The 19,455-nt window shown below is 35.2% G+C and overlaps 1 protein-coding gene across 1 annotated transcript in view; it reads right to left on the bottom strand.

Moving 5' to 3' along the window:
* CSMD1 (CUB and Sushi multiple domains 1) overlaps positions 1 to 19,455 on the bottom strand; it is a 1,065,588-nt gene that overhangs the window by 824,603 nt on the left and 221,530 nt on the right. The window contains exon 2 of the mRNA XM_014251392.2: positions 17,779 to 17,995. Coding sequence (XP_014106867.1) covers positions 17,779 to 17,995 — 217 coding nt within the window. The remainder of the gene's footprint in view (positions 1 to 17,778; positions 17,996 to 19,455) is intronic.

Genomic DNA, 19,455 nt, shown 5'->3' with positions numbered 1-19,455 from the left:
GCTCTCTTGGACAATGCAGCTAAGAGAGTCATGCTGTGTTTCTCACCGTTCCTGAGAAAGTGCGACAGCTGTCACTTACTCTCTCTCACTTTCTTGCATTGGAGACCACATACAATTTAACTATGAATTTGCATGATTTTCGAAGTGATTCTTGCCCATGTAAAGCCTTTATGTACTTGTGCTACACTGCCACTGTATAAATACATTGAGAGGGCTAAATGAAAGCTGTGCTGTATACAAATATGTCTTTCAATTCAACAGGTTATTTCACAAAAAGTTAATCAATTTTTTAAATCAAAAAATTATCTTGAGCATGTATTTCATATTGAAAACACACACAAAAAAAATGTGGTATCTCTCAAATCACAAAATATTTTAGGGAAGAATTCAGAAATAAATCTCGAATTCCCTGGTTCTTAGTTTCTGTCTTTGCCTGGTCCTCTCCTTTCAGCCATTTTTTGTTCTCCCTTCAGATATTCTTGACAGCTAACAAAAGCAGTAAGCTTTCAGGTATCTTTGAACTTCAAAGTCATTCAGCTACAAGTAATTTTCTTCAAGTTTGTCTTCCAAAGTCCAGTGACCCAAAAATAGGCTATTACATTGATATTTCTTCTAGGTCCCCACTGATGATGTGGAAGAGAAGACTGCTGGAGCTCGGTTCTATAAATCTCATGTTAACTATGAGTGTCCAAATCAAATATATTTAATGTTTTTAAACCAAGAATAGTTGCAAAAGTTCAATACAAAAAGTAAATGAATACCAGACTGAAAAAATACCCCTATGGCATAAACCCATCTGAAGTACAATACAGAAAAATGCTGACACATACACGTGACTTCTCAGGTATTTCTCCTCTCTGTGATGATGTTTTATGGAAGTTAATGTTGTCAGGAAAGACTGATATATAAACTGAAGACTTGTAAAAAAATTATATCTATCAAGCAAAAAAAAAAAAGCACCATCAGACAGGAAAGATACCAGTTTGGCTTCACTTCAATGTGATCATGAAATTAAAAAGGCCAATAGGTGTGTGAAACACTGCAAATAAAACATCAGTGAGACCTGACAACATCTTCTATATTACTAATAAGGAAAGCCAAAGCTAAGGAGATCTACCTGCTTTAAAGAGGTAGATTTTTAGCATTTACTTCAAAGCAGCTTTTGTTTACACTTCAAAGATTTAAAACAAAACCAAATGCTGAGGAAAAAAGGTACTTCTTTTACTCTTTTTTCTACACATGAAGAGAGTGGAGAACAAAAGTTTCCATGTAATATATCAGAAAATGAGAATGTAAAGATGGTTTGCAATTCATTTCTGTTCAAAGCACTTCACAGCCATGGATCTGAGAGAACTCTGACAGGTCCCTTCACAAAAAGAATAATTATTCAGAACTGTGACGCAAAGGTCACAAAAGAAAAAGCCTTGCTTTACGTACTATCAGGCACAGCTTAAATACTTCTCCATCTCCTACTATAGTGAAATGTTTTAATTTCAAGTGTACTTTGCATATTTTATTTGAACATCCTGTTCATAAATAATGTTAAATTTTCGTAACTTTATGAAATTGGTTAATAAAAACTTGCATGATAATGTAAAAGTTTCTTATAATCCAAGGAGGACTTTTTTTTTTTCTTTTTTTTTTTTTTTTTTTTTTAATTACACTTACTTTGGGAAGGAGGCTTGTATGGAAGGTTTAGCTTAGTCATGAAAGCTTTTTCTTTTGTTCCTGGCTACTGCTTCTTACCTGTGTCCTTGTTTCCAAATTTTGATTATCTTCTAAACAACACAAATTCTACCCATTTTCTTAAAGCTATCAATTTCACAAGCTGAAAAAAACCAAGGAACATCTTCCTTTCCCCACCACTTAATAGACTCTTTGGTGGGAATCATGTTTCCAATACCAATTTACTAAGAGCTTTTTGAAAGCTGAAGTATGACATTTGTCTCAGGCTGTCCTAAAAAGTTGTCTTGAACCACAATGTGCAGGAAATTCCTGATGTTTTGGTTTTTTGCGGGTTTTTTTGCAAAGTTAATTTATTAGTCCAAGTAATATGACTTCCAGTATTTTCCAATGAAAATCTGTTTGTCAGGTAATTTCTGATACTTCTGTTTCTTATCCTAATGCTACTTTCTCTGAATTTATGAGAACACTAAACAGGCAAACTGATATTACTGAATATTGAGGATATGGATAACAAGATGAATGAGCCAGCTAGAATGCTTCACATGTCTCTAATTTCAAATTACCACATACCATTTTCCACTTTCAACATTACACTGGCAACTGGCATTCTGTTCAATCATTATAAATTTGTTTAAGAATTTAAATAAAGACAGAAGAACCACTAAGAGGTTTTTGACAGTAGCAAATTGCACATGTTTGTTACATGTACCACTGTGCTGAGCAAGACAATATGGCACAGCATTCCCATAGGAACTGCGGGGAGAGCAGGATCAGGGCCAATTTCTCCAGTCTAAACAAGGATATATCTCAGCTGAACCACACTATGAAACTATATGCTAAAAACCTATCTACCTGCCAGTAAATGTTAATGCACAATAAAATTAAGCATACTAGCTATTTTTCACTGATTTCTCACTTTTACTATACACTTAATGCTGGATAATTTATTTTTATTTATTTAAAGTGAGTAAATTTCTTTGCCTAAGGGCACTCTGCAGTTACACCTATGGAGGTATTTAGCAGAAATCTAAAAGCTGTAGTCTGCTCACACTCTGAACCAGCAGGAAGCTTTTTAGTAACACACAATGCCACACTGAGCACAACCTAATTGAAAGCTGTATAAAGTAGATTGGACTCTACTTGTCATATGGGGATGTGATGCTGCCAGTGCTTAAGGTGGGCACAATGAACTAATGCCTTCAGTCTCCTGTGAGCAATCCAAGTGCTCTCACCAATCTAGCTAATGAATGCTCTAAATTCACCCCTGAATTTACCTTAATTTCTCTGGGAAGGTGAGTCCAAATACAAGCAATCTACTTCTTTTGTGTTCTACTTTGAGGTGGTCAAGGGAGCTAGATAGAATCAGAGAAGTTGTAAATTTTCCCCAAGTAAGAGGAAGCCAAGTGTAAATGAGATAAATTAGGTAAATTCAGCTTAGACTCATAGTACTTAAAGATAAATTTACATATAAGAATAAAAGAAAACAATTACAGTTGAAAGAGCAAAAAGCAGAAGGAAGTCATGGTCAAGATTAAGGTAAAAAGGATGAAGATGGGAAAGAGGAATTTTCTTTATTCAACAAATGCACTTTGTTTTCCGGCATGTGATTTTGCATGTTGAAATTGGACAGTTTAAATGTAATATACTTCATTATTTACCTTATACCTGGATTTCACTAAAACTTTTTAAGCCAAAGATGTAAGCTGCCTTGTTTCCTGTCTCATTCAGAAAATGACCATCCAATAAAGTCATTGTGGAGATGCTTATCATTCCAGTTAAAGGTAACTTTATCAGTATGGTCATTGAATTCAAAAACCCTTTTTATTAGCTCTGTCACCCTCTTTTTTCATCTGGTGGTGTTTATCCAATTTAAGTGAATGGCTATTTTTGTCTCATAGAAAAAGGTAAGTTGTATATTTACAAGAAAACCATTTAAGTATGAACTCTGAAATTCATTCCAGCATAAACCTGATCTAATTAACTAAATCACATGAGTTTGCCTGTCTGGAATTACAGAAAACATAGAGCCAATCCTGAGATAGTTGGTCTACATCCAGCATGTGTGAGCACTCATTCAATCTCACAATGTTTTCTGCAGGAAACAGAAATTACTGAAGTAGCTGTGGTGGAAGAAAAGAGAAACTCAAGACCCAAATATTCACCTGTTTTCTGAAAGGTCTCAGAAAATCTGAGAAGCTCTGGCTCTGCTATTAAATGTTCTGGTGGTATGGGGGCACTGCCAACACTAGGAGGTAGCAGGGCAGAGCAACACTTCCACGACCCTCTGAGGCAATGGGAAGATATTTTCCAGTGACATACTTGTCTTTTCATCATGCTTTACACAAGCACACACCACAACCTGCCCCAATGCCTCTGCTGTATGTGTGCATTCTCTGAGGTAATATACTTCCTGCTCTATATCCACTTTATTTCCTCTGTTCAAAGAGCCAAGAGATGTTACGTCAAAAGTGTGTCTTTTATTGCCCATAAACATCACTTTAGGGTTAGTACAGCTGCCGTCATTGGACCTGTCTTTACAATTACAAACAAAAGACTTGATTTAGCACATACTAGACTGCCTTACTGCCGAGCTGGGAAAGTTCCACGTGTGCTAGCAGCTTGCTTCCCTTGGATTATGGTCTCAGGGCTCTAAAAACCATTAAACATAAATAAAGTTAAAAGATGCTCAGAAAATACAGATTTGCAGACCCAGCAATTTGAAGTTTCTGAAAAACCAAAGGAATGTAAAGACTCTGGAAAAGGGATCTCCTTTTGCCACAGGAAAACAGTGATATTATTTTATACTTCTACACCTTCCTTGGCACTTAACAATCTCTCAGCATTTAGCAAGAGAACACACCTATTAATGAAAACACTATTTTTCACAAAGAATAAAACAGAGATTAAGTGATATTTTAAAAACCAGAAAGAATTCTTGCTCTAAGTCTGCTTCTAAGACCTGACTGACTGGAAGTTTTGCTTAATCACACTAAATGATAGGAAGAGTATAAAATGTTTATTATTTGAGGAAATAACAGGAGTTAGATTGAGTTAAAATGACACCAACCAAGCATATTTCAGGCAATTTAAATTTGAATTTCTGATACATGTGATTTCAAGGTGCATTCATTAAGTAATGTATCACACCCTACATTGGGTAAGGGATTTATTATTTCAGGGCTTTTTTTCCTCAAACTAAAAACAATTTTATGAACTACTGAAATGCCTGACCAATTAAGTGATTTCAAATACAAAATTTGAAAGAGGTGATACAATACCAGTTGAAGTCTTTTTAGCTCAACTCTGCAATGAAGAAACTTTACTGAACCTTCATACTAATCAATACAGCATGCAAATACTGACAGTAAGGACTATTAAAACAGGCAAAGATGTTTTATGAGATTAATCTTTACAGCTATCCACTTGAAAAATCAAGAATAAGGTAATTATGTAAATTTCTTATGATAATTAAACCTCAAATTGTATATTCAAAAATTCAAACTGCTCATATCAATATTGTACATACATCATAATTTACTTCCATAATGTGATGTCAAATGCCTCTAGTTATATTAAATATGTGAATTTAGAAAAAACAAGTAATTTCAAAGTCATAAATTGGTTCCTAAAATAGCATTGCCACGAAACAAAATAAATAGTTTTAGCCAAAGCTTTAGCTAAGCACATTCATACTTTTTTTTAGGCAGGATCTTCCTACACTCAAGCGAAAACTCTGAGCATAGGTAACTAAAGCTTATTGGCAAGAATGTGTTAACACATTCTTCTTGAGAAGATGAATTATCACCTTTATTGTGAACTTATAACATTACAAAGACTTATTGAGACTGTGTGCAGAAAAAAGTCCTTTCCCCATTTGTGACAAGACAGAGTTTAAAACACAGAGAGAAAATAGTGGAACAGTACCGATAATTAAGGCCCAATATTAAAATAACTTTTCCTTTCTGTGCTCTACATCTTGAAATGCTGAAGTTAACAAGCTTTCCTTTTGGCAAGCTCTTTATGAAAAGAATGAGAGAACCTATGACTAATGGTTGCAGCAAGGGTAAATAAATGAGGACAAGACTATACTGTGAAAGCAAACTTGAACAGATAGCAAAAAGTTGCCAAATATGCTGATAGCTGAAAACTGGCTTTTTTAAAATGAATCACTGTATTCTTTATTATGAAGTTAGAAATTAGTGCTTTGTTTTAAAATTTAAAATATATAATTCAATCATTGCACAAATTATTTTATTATTTTATTAATTTATTTTTATTTATGATTTATTATATATATAATTTTAATTTTTATTTATTTTATTATTTGGTAAGTTATTTCCTTAAATCTATTGGAACTATACCCCTTATTTGTCACTGCTGTAGGGCTTGAAGAAAGCAACTTGAATCTTGAAACACAGTGCTGCATGGTATATTGCTGATGATCTGTAGTATAAATGGAGTCCTAGGACAACTACAATACATACTCTTCTTCTGTGCCTCTGCTCTTGCTCACCTTAGGAGTGTGAGAAGTGCAACATTTGGAAATCTGGATTTCAGAAGCAGCGTTTTAAAGGGGATTCAGAGATCCTGGCTGCGGTTTTCTATTTGTCTCATAGAATTCTTCTATTATGATTTTGTTTGAAGTAGAAAAAAATGTCCTTTTAGTGTTTTGGATACATTACACTAGACCTTCCCTACAGTCCACGTCTACATATATTGCCCCATGCACCAGCCCAAAACTGGCCCCTTTTCAAATGATACTCATTCAAATCACTGTTGTTTTCATATGTGTTTTGTGATTTTACATTCCCTCCAAAGTGTCATATTTGGAGTAAACAATCAAATAAGGAAAGGTTCTGAAAGCTTAGTTTGTAGAAGATCGTTTTTTCTCTTATAACTCTTTGCATGAAAAATTCTTTTTGTCTATGGAATCTGGGGGTTTTTTGGCTTTTTTTGGGGTCACTAAATCCTAGGCTTCTTGGAATTTAAAAAAAGAGCATAGTTGCCTATAATATGCAGTTGCACAGGCTTGGTTCGTGTCCACTCAAATGCATTAACTTTCCAGTTCTACACATCTCTCAAGTATTGATTCAAAACACTCATGTTTACAAGATTCTGTCTCCTAAAAAAATTACAAATATTGTAATTGTATGAGGCAAGTTTTATTTTGGCAGATGTGGAAAGATCATGGGTAGGAAATTTGAAATAAGACCAGGAAAAAGAGCTTGGTAAAACATAAAAGGGACCATATAAGTCCCAGGTTTATATGGAAGTAATTTCCATAGAAATTATAAGTAGATGGAGACAAAAACTTTAAGAAACCTTGGATTAAAAAGAAATAGTAAGACACAGATCAGCTGTGGAGATTGTGAACAATGGGAAAAGAATGGCACTATCACTGATCTTTGCGCTTTTCTAACTTCAGTCATTGCTGCACAGTCACTGTCACAATCCAAAGCTGGAGCCGGGAACTTCTCATTGAAGCCATAGTTTCTGCTCTTTTTACAAGGTCTTATTTACACCTCTTCTAAAATGGCACTGAAAATCTTAGTCCTTGTTAATAAGATTCTTAACTGTTATCAAGGTTGAAATTCAATTTGCTAGACAATTGCATCTATTTGTTTCCATTCACTGTCATCAACGCTAGGTCACTAAAGACTGAATGCTGCCATTGACTTCATTATAAGTTAGGAATTCACATGCTAACTTCCCATGTACCAGCCCAAAACTGGCCTTATTTCAATCTGATATTAGATACTCATTCACTGATGGAGTGTAATTTTTTAATTTTATATGTAAATAACTTGCTTTTCTTTTCTCACTAGAAAGCGTTGAGTTATTCATGTTAATGTATTCTTTCATCATTTTTTTTCAGAGTGGCAGTTTCTTCCAAACTTGGAACATCTCACAGCAAGCAGAGAAACCAACATCTTTTTCACACAGCATGATATTAGAATATTTGGCTAAAGGCCCTAAAACATTAAAAAGAAACAAACAAACAAGCAAAAAATCTTATTCATGATCCTTGTGTTTACTTGTTATGCTCAATTTGCTCTTTCACGCTTGTAGCACACAAAGGAAATTTTGATGGCTTGGTGTTTTAATGGCCTGGTGTTTTATCTTTATAAGAAAAGGGAGCCTTTTCTCCATCCATTTCCAATGATTTCTACAGGAAAAAAATATGAAGCTATGGCTGAGAGATGTTTTCTTGTTAAATGCCATGCTTCTCAGAGCCTCACATTTTGTATGCTGTGGAACATTTATTGAAGGACTGCACACTGTAGGTTTTAACCAAAAAACATATTCTTTTACTGTACAGAGTGACGTTAAGCTTATTCAGTGACACTGCTTGAAATTTCAAGGTTACTTTGAATTTTTTTGAAACCTTTTTCAGTACTTTTCCTCTTTCAAGATAAAGCAAAATTAAGAAGGTATACATTTTGTAAACAACTCTTTCTTATTATAAATATTAAATAAAATGGTGTGCAACATAAAAGTGATTGGTATGATGTTTGATACATCCACTACTTAAGTTCATAATTTGAACAAAATTTAGCAATCTAAGCAATGTACTACATCATTGGTTGGCTGGCATTAGGATTTTGAAAGACATAACATAAAAGACCAAATGTGAGAAGTATGAACTAAAATCTTTATTTCACTACATTGTTTGTGAAATGATGATTTCACTGTGTGAAAGGATGAGTGCTTTCCTACTGCCCTTGATATTTTCTAACTTGGCTGACAGGTTTGTCTCACATATCTAATAGCACACAAGAATTGTGCTCTAACTAAAAGCCTGTTGAACTAATTCTCCAAAGTACTCATAGAATCATAGAATGATTTGGGTTGAAAGAGACCTTAAATATCATCCAGTTCCAAACCCATCATGAGCAGGAAATTTTCCACTAGACCAGGTTGCTCAAATGCCTTGGACTTTATTAGAAACATAATTTTGTTTATTACTGTTCTCTCTAGTTAACACTTCTGTCATTAAAAAAGGAATATTTACCTTTAAAAACAATTTTCTTTGAAACTCATTGGCTTTCTGTAACACACCAATAACTTCTCCTCTTTTGATACTTGAAATTATGCTCCTAATCAATGATTTCCACAGCATTTGGCCTCCATAATAAAAAAAAAACAGTTATCATAATTTCTTCTATTAGATATTGGGCAACCATCTTCCCATTAGTGGAAAAAAGGCAGAATTTCAAAAAGGTATACAAATGTTTTGTTCATTGTCACAATATCCGATTAATTTAATTTAAATATCTGATTAATTTTCTCACATACAGAAATGTATGCATTTACTAAATGCAAAGAAAAACCCTGTATTTTTAATATGAAATTTTAATCAATTTTATGATGGAAATTTTATAAACTATGAGACAAAGGATGTCTGTCATCTTTACTTTGAATTTGGGAACACATGGGCCCTGCACAGTTCTGGGAATCTCTACCTCATTACTTCATCACCATGAACAAAGCAATGATCTTGTCTCATTTTTACTTTCGATCAATACTCTCAAAACCTCAAACTGTTACAATTGTTAAGTGTAGTAAAGGATAATCATATTGAGACAGATAAGGGGATAGAGTGCACCCTCAGCAACCTTGCAGCTGACACCAAGCTGTGTGCTCCTGTTGACACACCTGAAGGATGTAATGTCATTAAGACAAAACAGACTCTCATGAGGTTTAACAAGCCCAAGTGCAGGATGCTGCACCTGGGATGGTGCAGCCCTGATATCAGTCTAGGCTAGGCAATTGAGAGCAGCTCTGCCATGAAGGACTTGAGGTGAGAGGCTGGACATGCCTTGACATTGTGTTCTCACAGCCCAGAAAGCAAATGGTGTCCTGAGCTGCATCCAAAGCAGCGTGGCCAGCAGGGCAAGGGAAGGGAATTTGCCCCTCTACTCTGCTTTGGCAAGGCCTCACTCGAAGTGCTGCATCCAGCTCTGGGGTCTCCAGCACAGGAAGGACATGGACCTTTTGGAGTGAGTCCAGAGGAAGCCACCAAGATGTTCAAAGGGATGGAGCACCTCTCTTATCAGGAAAAGCTGAAAGAATTATGTTTGCTTAGACTGGAGGTTTTGAGGTGGCTTAATTTCAGCCTTTCAGTATCTGAACGGAGCCTCCAAGGAAAATGGAGAGGAACTATTTAAAAGGGCATGTAGGACAAGACAGAATGGCTTCAAACTGGGAGTAGATGTATATTAGATATCAGGAAGTAGCTGTTGTGAAGTGGAACAGATTTCCCAGAGAATCTGTGGATGGCACACATCTTCAGTAAAAGCTTTCTTCCTGATGTCCTACTGGAACCTCCCCTGGTACTGTTTGAAGACATTTTTTCTGGTTCTGGTGCTGGTTGCCTTGGAGTAGAGGCTGACCCCCACCTGGCTACAGCCTCCTTTCAGGCAGCTGTAGAAAGTGATAAAGTCTCCCCTGAGTCTCCTTTTCTCCAGGTTAAACACCCTCTGCTGCCTCTCATAGGACTTGTGCTCCAGACTCTTTCCAAGCTCCTCTGTCTTTTTATGGACTCACTCCAGCTCCTCAATGTCTTTCTTGCAGTGAGGGGCCCCTGAGCTGAACAGTTTTGAGGATTTGAGGCCTCACCAGTGCCAAATACTGGGGAAAATAACTTTCCTGGTTCTACTGGCCACATTATTCTTGATACGGGCCAGGATGCCTTTGGCCTTTTTGGCTACCTGGGCACGTGCTGGCTCATGTTCAGCTGCTGTCAACCAGCACCACCACATCCTTTTCTGCTGTGTCACTTTCCAGCCATTCTGTCCCCAGTTTCTCTCATTAATTAAGGAATTATCTCAAGTATTTAAAAATAAGAAATTAGGGGGGTTTTGGGTAAATAATATCTAATAATTTACATTAAAGTCATCAAAATTTTGTTATTACTTTAACATGCAAGTTCTACTTCAAGAGAAGCCCATTTTAGCAACTAAGATAAACAGGCATGTTATTTTAATATATGATACTGGCATATGTTATTTTAATTTCTTTGCCATTTTGCTTTTTTTTCATGATTCTGGTCACACTAGACTCTCCAAAAAAAAGTGGCAGTGCATATATGTGTGTGTTGGGGGTGTGGGAGTTAAACAAAAGATTATTTTTTAAATTACCTTTTTTTCTGAAAGACAGAAACATATAAATGAGGTTTGTAGACAGAAGGGAAGGTTTTAAAGAGTGCTATTCCCTGCCTGCCTGGTTTGTATTGGGCCTGTTATCAAAATTTCTCTTCAAATTGCTTTATGATCAGAGTCAGTCTTATTATACGTGCTTCAGTTAGCCACTGGCTAATTAGCATTCTTAATAAATTCATTGAGTTGAATGGAGATGAGAATATATAGTTTTTTCTCAAATGCAAGTATGAACACAGGAATGATCTGGGATGCCAGCAGGAGTATACTTTAGATTGAAGTTAGTGGGAAAAACATAACTGTCAAATTCCAAAGCCCCTAATAATGTCAGCAGATACTCTTGTGAACACGAACAGTACGAAAACGGAGGAAAGTCTCCAAGTAATATTTGAAACTGCAAGATTACGAGAACACTTGTCTACAAAGTTTGTTTTACAAGAGGAATTGATTGTGTGTGACTAGATGACAAAGGAGAGGATTCTGAACTTCCACTGCAGAAATTTAGAAATAAGGGATTGCAGAATTCCCCTCAAATGCATGAACATTTCTGATGTTCTGTCACATGATCACTACATCCCTGTCCAGCACAGAGTGATCCAAAACCAGACTGTGATCATATAATCAATAATCACAAGGCTCAGTTAAGGCGATCAGGTGACCAGATGACACTAAGAGAACATGATTCGCAGTTTAACCTAATTACATGATTGCTACATTTTTATAAAAGTTTTTTGGTCCCCTTTAATTTGACAGTTAACATTTAAAATATGTTTTTCCTCTCTAAAACAAGCATCAAAAATTATTCATAGCACACAGGTTATGTACTAATTAAGAAGTTATCTACCACAGTTACACAGAAATTATAGAAAATCCCACAATAAGGATGTAGAGCAACAAATCAAAAAAGAAAAGATTTTGACTAGACTTTATTCTCCTTGTGAAGTCCAGCTTAAAATTTTGCAATGGCTATAATTTAATTAATAGTTTTCAGTTACAGTATAAGCAAAGGGAAGGGACTGATGTCTGACCAAAGCCAGTTGCAATAATTATTGTATACACTGCTTAGGAATGCTGATCAGCATTTATCATTTAAAATGAAACAGACTTATCTTTTTCAACATAACAGAAGATGCAAAAATACTAATATAAAACTGCTTAATGCACTCTGTATGTGTAATACATGTTTAGATGGCATAAAGTAAAAGGCAGAAATATCAAAAATTAATTTAAGAATAAAAATTCCTTATACAACCAGTAATTGAGTTAATGTTATCACCTGTTTATTTGGAAAGTTGTCTGTTTTGGAACCATATCCCAGCTTTCATCTTCTAAATCCTTGTAATGCTTTTGATAATGCGGTACTACATACAAACACATCAAACCACTGCTGACACCTATACATGTTCAGTTTCAAAAGTATGGAAGAGGCAAAGAAGCAACACTGATGTGTTTTTTGAAGATATACTATGGCCAGTTTCAGATTAAAAAAGAGATCTGCCTCCAAGAGGACAAAGAAATTGAGCACAGCTACATTTTAACTTTTTTGCTATGATGAGTCTCACATGCATCTTATCATGCTGACTTAAACAACTACATTAAAAAAAGCTTTAAATAACCAATGAAGAATATTACAGTATATGTTCATGCACTGCTTTGCCTTCTTAAATTAATCTTTTTTTTTTTTTTTTTTTCCCCAAGAAATAATAGTTCCTTAAATGTGAAATAGATTTTTTTAGGTGGGAGTTCATGGTTTTGGAGGGAAAAAAAATCTTTTTTAGTTAAACATCATTTAGTATCAGTCTAAAACATGTAATTAATATGTCCTATAATAACTGGCAAATAATTGGCTTGCTAACAAGAAGTCTCATTATTTGACTTTATATTTAATACAACTTTTGTTAAATCTTTTTAGCAAGTAGGCTTGCCAACAAAATCAGAAAGCTTATGATTTTGAATTGGGAAGCTAAAATTTTGGGAATAGGTATTTTACCTTTTAACCCCAGATGGGGAAAGAAAAAAAAAGCAAACCAACAACACTCTAAATATGAGTTTGAACCTGTCAGTATTGCCCACATAAATTATCTTCCTCCCATTGCACGCTCTTTTCACATTGGCAGAAACTATTTGTCAGCACTTATCTGATCAGGTCACAGCTTTCTTTCTTTCCTTAAACAGCTATGTAACGTATAATGAATCACATTCTAGCCCTGTACTACAAAAGTTTTCTCTTCCTAATACATTAATAAATTAATAACCTAAGAAAAATCTGATTTAGAGGAGGGCCACAAAGACGATCGGTAGGCTGGAGCACCTCTCCAATGAAGACAATCTGAGAGAGCTGGGGTTGTTCAGACTGCAGAAGGCTTTGGGCAGACCTCAATGTGGCCTCCAGTACTTCAAGGGAAGGAAGAAAATTACTTATAAAAAGGAGGAAGAGGGACTTTTTATACCATAAAGAATGACAGGACAAGGTACAATGGTTTTAAACTGAAAAAAAGGAGCTCTAGATTAGCTATTAGGAAATTAGATGTCAAGTATTTTCCTCAAGAGGGTTTTAAGCACTGGAACAGGTTTCCCAGGGAGGCTGTGTGTGCACTACCCCTGAAGTATTCAAGTTCAGTTTGGATGGGGCTTTGAACACCTTGGTCTTGTGGAAGATGTCCTTGCCCACTGCAGGGGCTTGGAACTAGGTGATCTTTAATGTTTTAATGTTTAATGTTCTTCCAACCCCAAGCAATTCTGTATTTTATTCTGTGATTCTATGACTAACATAAAAATGGGAACAGTAGTAATTGATTGGTGTGTCTACTGGCAGGAACTCATCAATAATTGTATAATATACAGTAATCACCTTCCTTTTCCTACAGATACATGAAGTACCAGAATGTTCTGCTGAAATTATTCAATAACCTTGTTTTAAAAATTTGAACAATACCCTGTTACTTTGTGCTGTTCTAGGTAAGCTTCAGCTGGAAAAATGCTACAATAGTAATCTACATTCTTTTCTTCACAGCCACCAGCTCACTCACACAAAAAAAAAGTCTTCTATACTTTGTAGGAAATGATGTGCAATAAAAAGGTAAAGAAAAAATTACATATGTCATTTTCATGGGGAAAGAAATAAGAAATAAGAACTTGAAACTGAACAAAGCTCTTGCTGCTGCAGTGTCAGCAGTTCTGTAGAAAAGTCAATCACCCCATCATTGCTTCACTGTTCTCTTGACCCTGGAGAGACGGAAGACAGAAATGGTTTCTGAAGAAACAATCAAATAATAAGCACCAAAGAAACAGAACAAAAACAAACACAAAAAATGAAAATGTTGCATGCATGATAAATCATGGTTTGTTTAAGATAAAAGAGGTTTAATAGCAAGCGAGAGCAGACTTTAAGTTTGACCTCTGTGCTTGGATTATGATGTGCAGAATATACATATGGTTTATTGCTTGCTGGAGACAGGGAAAAGTGAATACTGTGAATAATTCATATTTAATTCCTATTATTGCTGCATGATTCAAGAAAGCAGGGGGAATATATTGCTATTAAGCACACATTTTATATATTCTTGTCAGAAAGTTTTTGGTAAGCTGTATTTTATTACATTACATTAGCAACTTTCATCATATGCATTACTGTACCATTAAAACAAAACTGTTTATTTCAACTGATATGAGTAATAAGAAGAAGCATCTATTATATTATTAGCTAGGCTGCAGTAAACTAAATAACACTTGGAGAAGCCATGAAGGCAAGTATCTTTCTCCACCAGCTGATAAAGCAATATTTTTGCTTTAATGTAAGTTTCTTTCAATAATGTAGAACTGAAATACTTGTTTTGGTTCTAATATATGACAAAGTCAATTATCTAACTTCATATTTGTCTATGGAATTAAGAATACTTCACACAACAAAGTATTACCAAAACAGGTGGCATTAGACTTAAAACTTCCTATTTTATATATCACAGATTCATAGTCACAGAATTCCAGGTGGGAAGGATCTTCAAGAATTATCTGGTACAACCTTTCTTGGCAAAAGCACAATCTAAATAAAATGGCCCAACATCCTGTCCAGCTGAATTTTAAAAGTGTCCCACAATGGGGAATCTACCATCTCCCTGGGGAGATTATGGCAATGACAGATGTTTCTCTTTGTGAAAAAAATTTCTTTGTGTGTCCATTTGGAATCTACCCAAAAGTGACTTGTACCCTATACCCCTAATTTTTTCCAAGTGACTTGTAAAAAAGGGAGTCTCCATGTTTGTAGCCACCCTTTAAGTTGTGGAGCACGGTGACAAGGTCTCCCCTTCTCCAGGCTGAACAAGCCCAGTTCTCTCAGTCTTTCCTCACATGGAAACTTCCCAGTCATTGATCATCTTTTTGGCCCTTCTCTCAACCCTCTCCAGTCTGTCCACATTGTTTTGTACAGTGGGAGCAAAACTGAACACAGTGTTCCAGGTGTGGCCTGGCAAGCCCTGAGCAGAGTGGGACAGTGACTTGTTTATCTCTGCTGGGGATGCTGTTGCAGATGAGCCCAGCACCCTGCTGGCTTTCTCTGCAGGAGCAGCACACTGCTCGCTCACACTGAGCTTGCTGCCCACCAGGACCCTTTCCACAGATCTGCTTCTCAGACGGATAGAACCCAGCCTGTGCACTCCTGGATGAAATATATGTATACAGATATAAATAGACACACTATATATAAATATATATAAATATAATTTATTACATAATTATGATATATAATATACTATATATATATATATATATATAAAATATATGATATGGAAAATCTTATTTTTTGTTCTATTATATAAATAAAGCCACTATAACAATCTTTTAAGGACAATTTTGGGTCATGTCTCAGAATTACACAGAATTCCAGAATTCTAGTTGAATATTTTCTAGAAAATAGGAAGATGTAAAATAGAACATTTTAGTACCTTACCTTTTGTTTACTCTCTTCTTCTCACTAATATCTTAATTCTCAACATCCTTATAGCTTACCAAAGCCTGTGATTGCTACCAGGTGTAATTTATTCCTTAAACTAGTATATACATTTATCATATAACCATTTAATAATGCACTAACCAGCGATTATATAGATTTAATCACTCACTGTTTTCTTTTCTTTCTCCACACTAATGGCTTAAGCCACTTTATTCCTAATGATTGCCTAATCATTTCAATATATTTTATATATGTTTGTATTTTTTTTTTATTTTTCAATAAATAAGTAGTGGAAGTACTGTGGTGCACATTTAGCATACTGAAAGGCCCTTCAGGCAGCACAAAAAACTAGTTGAACGTACTATTCATTTTTACTCAAGTTTTCTGTAGCAGCTGAAAAAATGCTATACAAAATATGGAGTGAGTATTACTTAATTGTCATAGTTTGTGATGGTGATATAGATACGCGGCTATTTTTAAGGGTAAGCTCCAGATTTTGCATGGTGGGTAAAGAAACACAGTTACTCAAAATGTAGTGGAATATTTTTATCTATGGGGAAAAAGAAGTGCATGCCCTGAAGCAGAACTTCCAAGATGCTCTCTTGAATCTGCATGCTGTCAGCTAAAAGACCAAGATGGTGATTTTCCAATATTTGCCAAAGGAATTGTCTTGAAATGTGTAACTGCAGAGGGGCACACCTGTGAATGTTCTTTGTACAACAAGGGTATGACATGGGATATGAGAAGTCAATAGAAACCTGTCATTCAAATTCTGCTACGCTAACCTCTGCATGCTGCAAAGCCAACAAATGTTTTTTTCTTCATAATGACATTTGTGAAGGTAACTGTTTGGCAAACAGAAGCAATGAGAAATAAATATCTGCTTTATTGGTGCTGTTCCTTTAAAAATTTTCTACTGAGATTAGTACAAAGCAAGCAGGCATGTTAGATAATGCTAATAAAAGCATTTGACTGAAAAAGAAATATTTCTCCTTTATACTGGTGATACAAGTACTAAAGGTCAGTTAAGTACAGCAAATGAAGCCCACCCACTATGCATCTAAGTAAGTGGTAGCTGTGTACTACCTTCCAAAGTTTTCAGAACTTTTTGAACTGAGTAAGCAATCAATCAGAACATTGTTCTTGTCAAAAATATCCAGTGATGATACCCACTAAAATGCAGAACAAATTGGTGATGCTCCCATATTTGTTTTAGCACTATAGTATAAATCAGCAGCATGTAAAAGGGTAATCAGACAACAGAACTGACAGCAGTGTTTTACAGCACTCAATAAATCTCATGCCTGAACAGAAAATGACAGAGAGCACTGAAAGCACTGTTCGCTTTCCAGCTCTGCAGTCCAGATCCAGAAAATGACTGAGGAACTTACAACAAGACACCAATGAATTAATGCTTCAATACCTGAAGCTGTGAAAAGCTTCAAGATCAAAAAGCTTCCGTAAAGCCATTTTATGACCTCAGTGGTATTTGAACAGATAAGATACACCAGTTTCTGACCTTTAAAGATCCCTAACTGCTTCATGGAGAAGAATTTCAATTTTGGCAATGTCAAACAATTTACAGCTGAACTCATTTCAGTAGAAGTTCTTCCAAAAACTGGTGACTGGTGCCTTCAAGAAAGGAACTCTTGGCAAAACCTAGACTCCACCATCAGAAAAATAAAACTAATATACTGAAATGTGGAATGCATCTGTGCTCAGGCCTTCACCAAAACTGACTTTGGATTGTGAAAATTTTAAGTACAACTGATGTTACTGATACACAAGCTGGGGCCATAAAAATCTAAAATTTGGATTAACATCTTTCTCTGGGATATTCTGGAGCACTACTGACCTCTTGGCTGGGGATGAGCCAAGGAAACACAATATATGTTCTAACATACTATCAGAACATATACTCAGGAAGGAGAAAGAAAGGTAAAGAGACAGAGAGAAAGAAATTGGAAAAGAAAAAAGGTATCTTACCTCACTTTTAAATTGCCTTGCTGTGGTTGTCCATCGTAAATTGACAAAATATCAAAATCTTCCTCGAGGGCAAAAGTATGAAATGACAATTGTATCCTGTTACGCTCTCCTGTGATAATGATCCATGTGCAGTTGGCATAATTTGGATAACCATGAGGAAATCCAGGGCTTTCTATAGTACCATTTGGTCCCTGTACTAAGCCTCCACAGTTCTGACCTGAAAAAGAAAAAAGGAAAATTTGAAGTTGGTTTTCTTTTCCATCACCCAGTATATATTCTCATATAGACACTTATATGTAAACTTAATTTTAAAATTTCTAGATTACAAGCAGCACATTTACACCAATAAATGTGTATTGCACAACACAAAAATTGCATTTACACCATTCTTCCCTTTGGATTAAGAAACCTCATTTTCTGAGGTGGATTTTCTGAGACACTTTACATCTTTTTATGCAGTGAATCATTATTTAAGGTTCTGTAGTGTTAACAATGTATGACTTATTCATTCAAATGTGAAATTTCAGCATTAGCCTTAATGCCATAAAATCAACAGATTGACAGTTCTAATGGCAAGAGAGTGTTTGAAACTTTTTGGCAAATGCCATTTTAAAAGTTTCTATATAAGTACTAAAATATCAGAGTTTCTGATGTTCTGAAACCTACTTTAATATGAAGAGAAAAATGTAGACACATTTATTATGCTTTCTGTTGCAACTAACATTAAGATTTCTATATTTAAAAAACACAGGAAAATTTCTGTGGTATATTTGTAGTTACATGTATTTTGTGATAAGAAAAGTGGAGTTTTTTTGTTTGTTTGATATTTTTGATGGGTTGGTTGGTTGGTTGGAGATTTTTGGGGTTTTGGGGGGGTGTTGTTTGTTTGTTTGGGGTTTTTTGTTTGTTCAGATTTTTGTTGGTCGATTTTTTTGAGTGGGGTGATTTGTTTAGTTTGCTTTTAGTTGTTTGGTTTTTTTTATTCTCAAAAAATAACACTAAGGGTTTACTCAGCAGGCTTTTGTATCTGGTTTGTACATCCTACAGACTTTGTGAAAGCATGATAGCTCATTAACAGGAAGTCCTCAGCAAGAAACCTTGACTTACAGTGCACACAATTGCTAGTTTCCTACTTGATTTTATTAATCCCCCATAAAAGTATTGTACTGACTCTGAAAAACATTAATGCAATATTTGAACAGAGAAAAATATAAGGACATTCTGTGGACTGTAATGCTTGGATTATTATATGCATTTTAAGCACTTCAGAACAAGTATTAGCCCACATTTTATTGTTATACCTACAGCAGAAGAGTATTTCTGACTGCAATTTTGTTTTTAACTTCCCAGCAGTAGGTCTCTCAAGACTGGATCTTTCAGAGAAGAGCTGTCAAATTCTTGTGGGAGGTTTCTAAATCTTAATAAGATGAATTTAATGAAAGGGATTTGCTCCTAAAACTAAAGAACTTACAAGTAATAATTTTTTACTAAATTTCAAATATAATAACTCTAATGAAGAGATAAAAAGGCTGTGGGGATTCAGGAAACTTTTAAAATAAAAATCTTTTCTGGTATACCTATCACATTGAATCACTTTAATAAGATCTTATTATCCAACATTTGCAAAGAAGGAACCTACTACACCATGAACTTAGCATGAATGTTTCAGTTATGTAC

The sequence above is a fragment of the Pseudopodoces humilis genome, chromosome 3, assembly GCF_049639895.1.
Source record: "Pseudopodoces humilis isolate 2021_Gansu_Grassland_sample_001 chromosome 3, ASM4963989v1, whole genome shotgun sequence".
In the NCBI taxonomy this organism is placed as follows: Eukaryota; Metazoa; Chordata; class Aves; order Passeriformes; family Paridae; genus Pseudopodoces; species Pseudopodoces humilis.
Note: the sequence above shows the minus strand (reverse complement) of the source record. Positions and strands in the feature narration are given on the sequence as shown.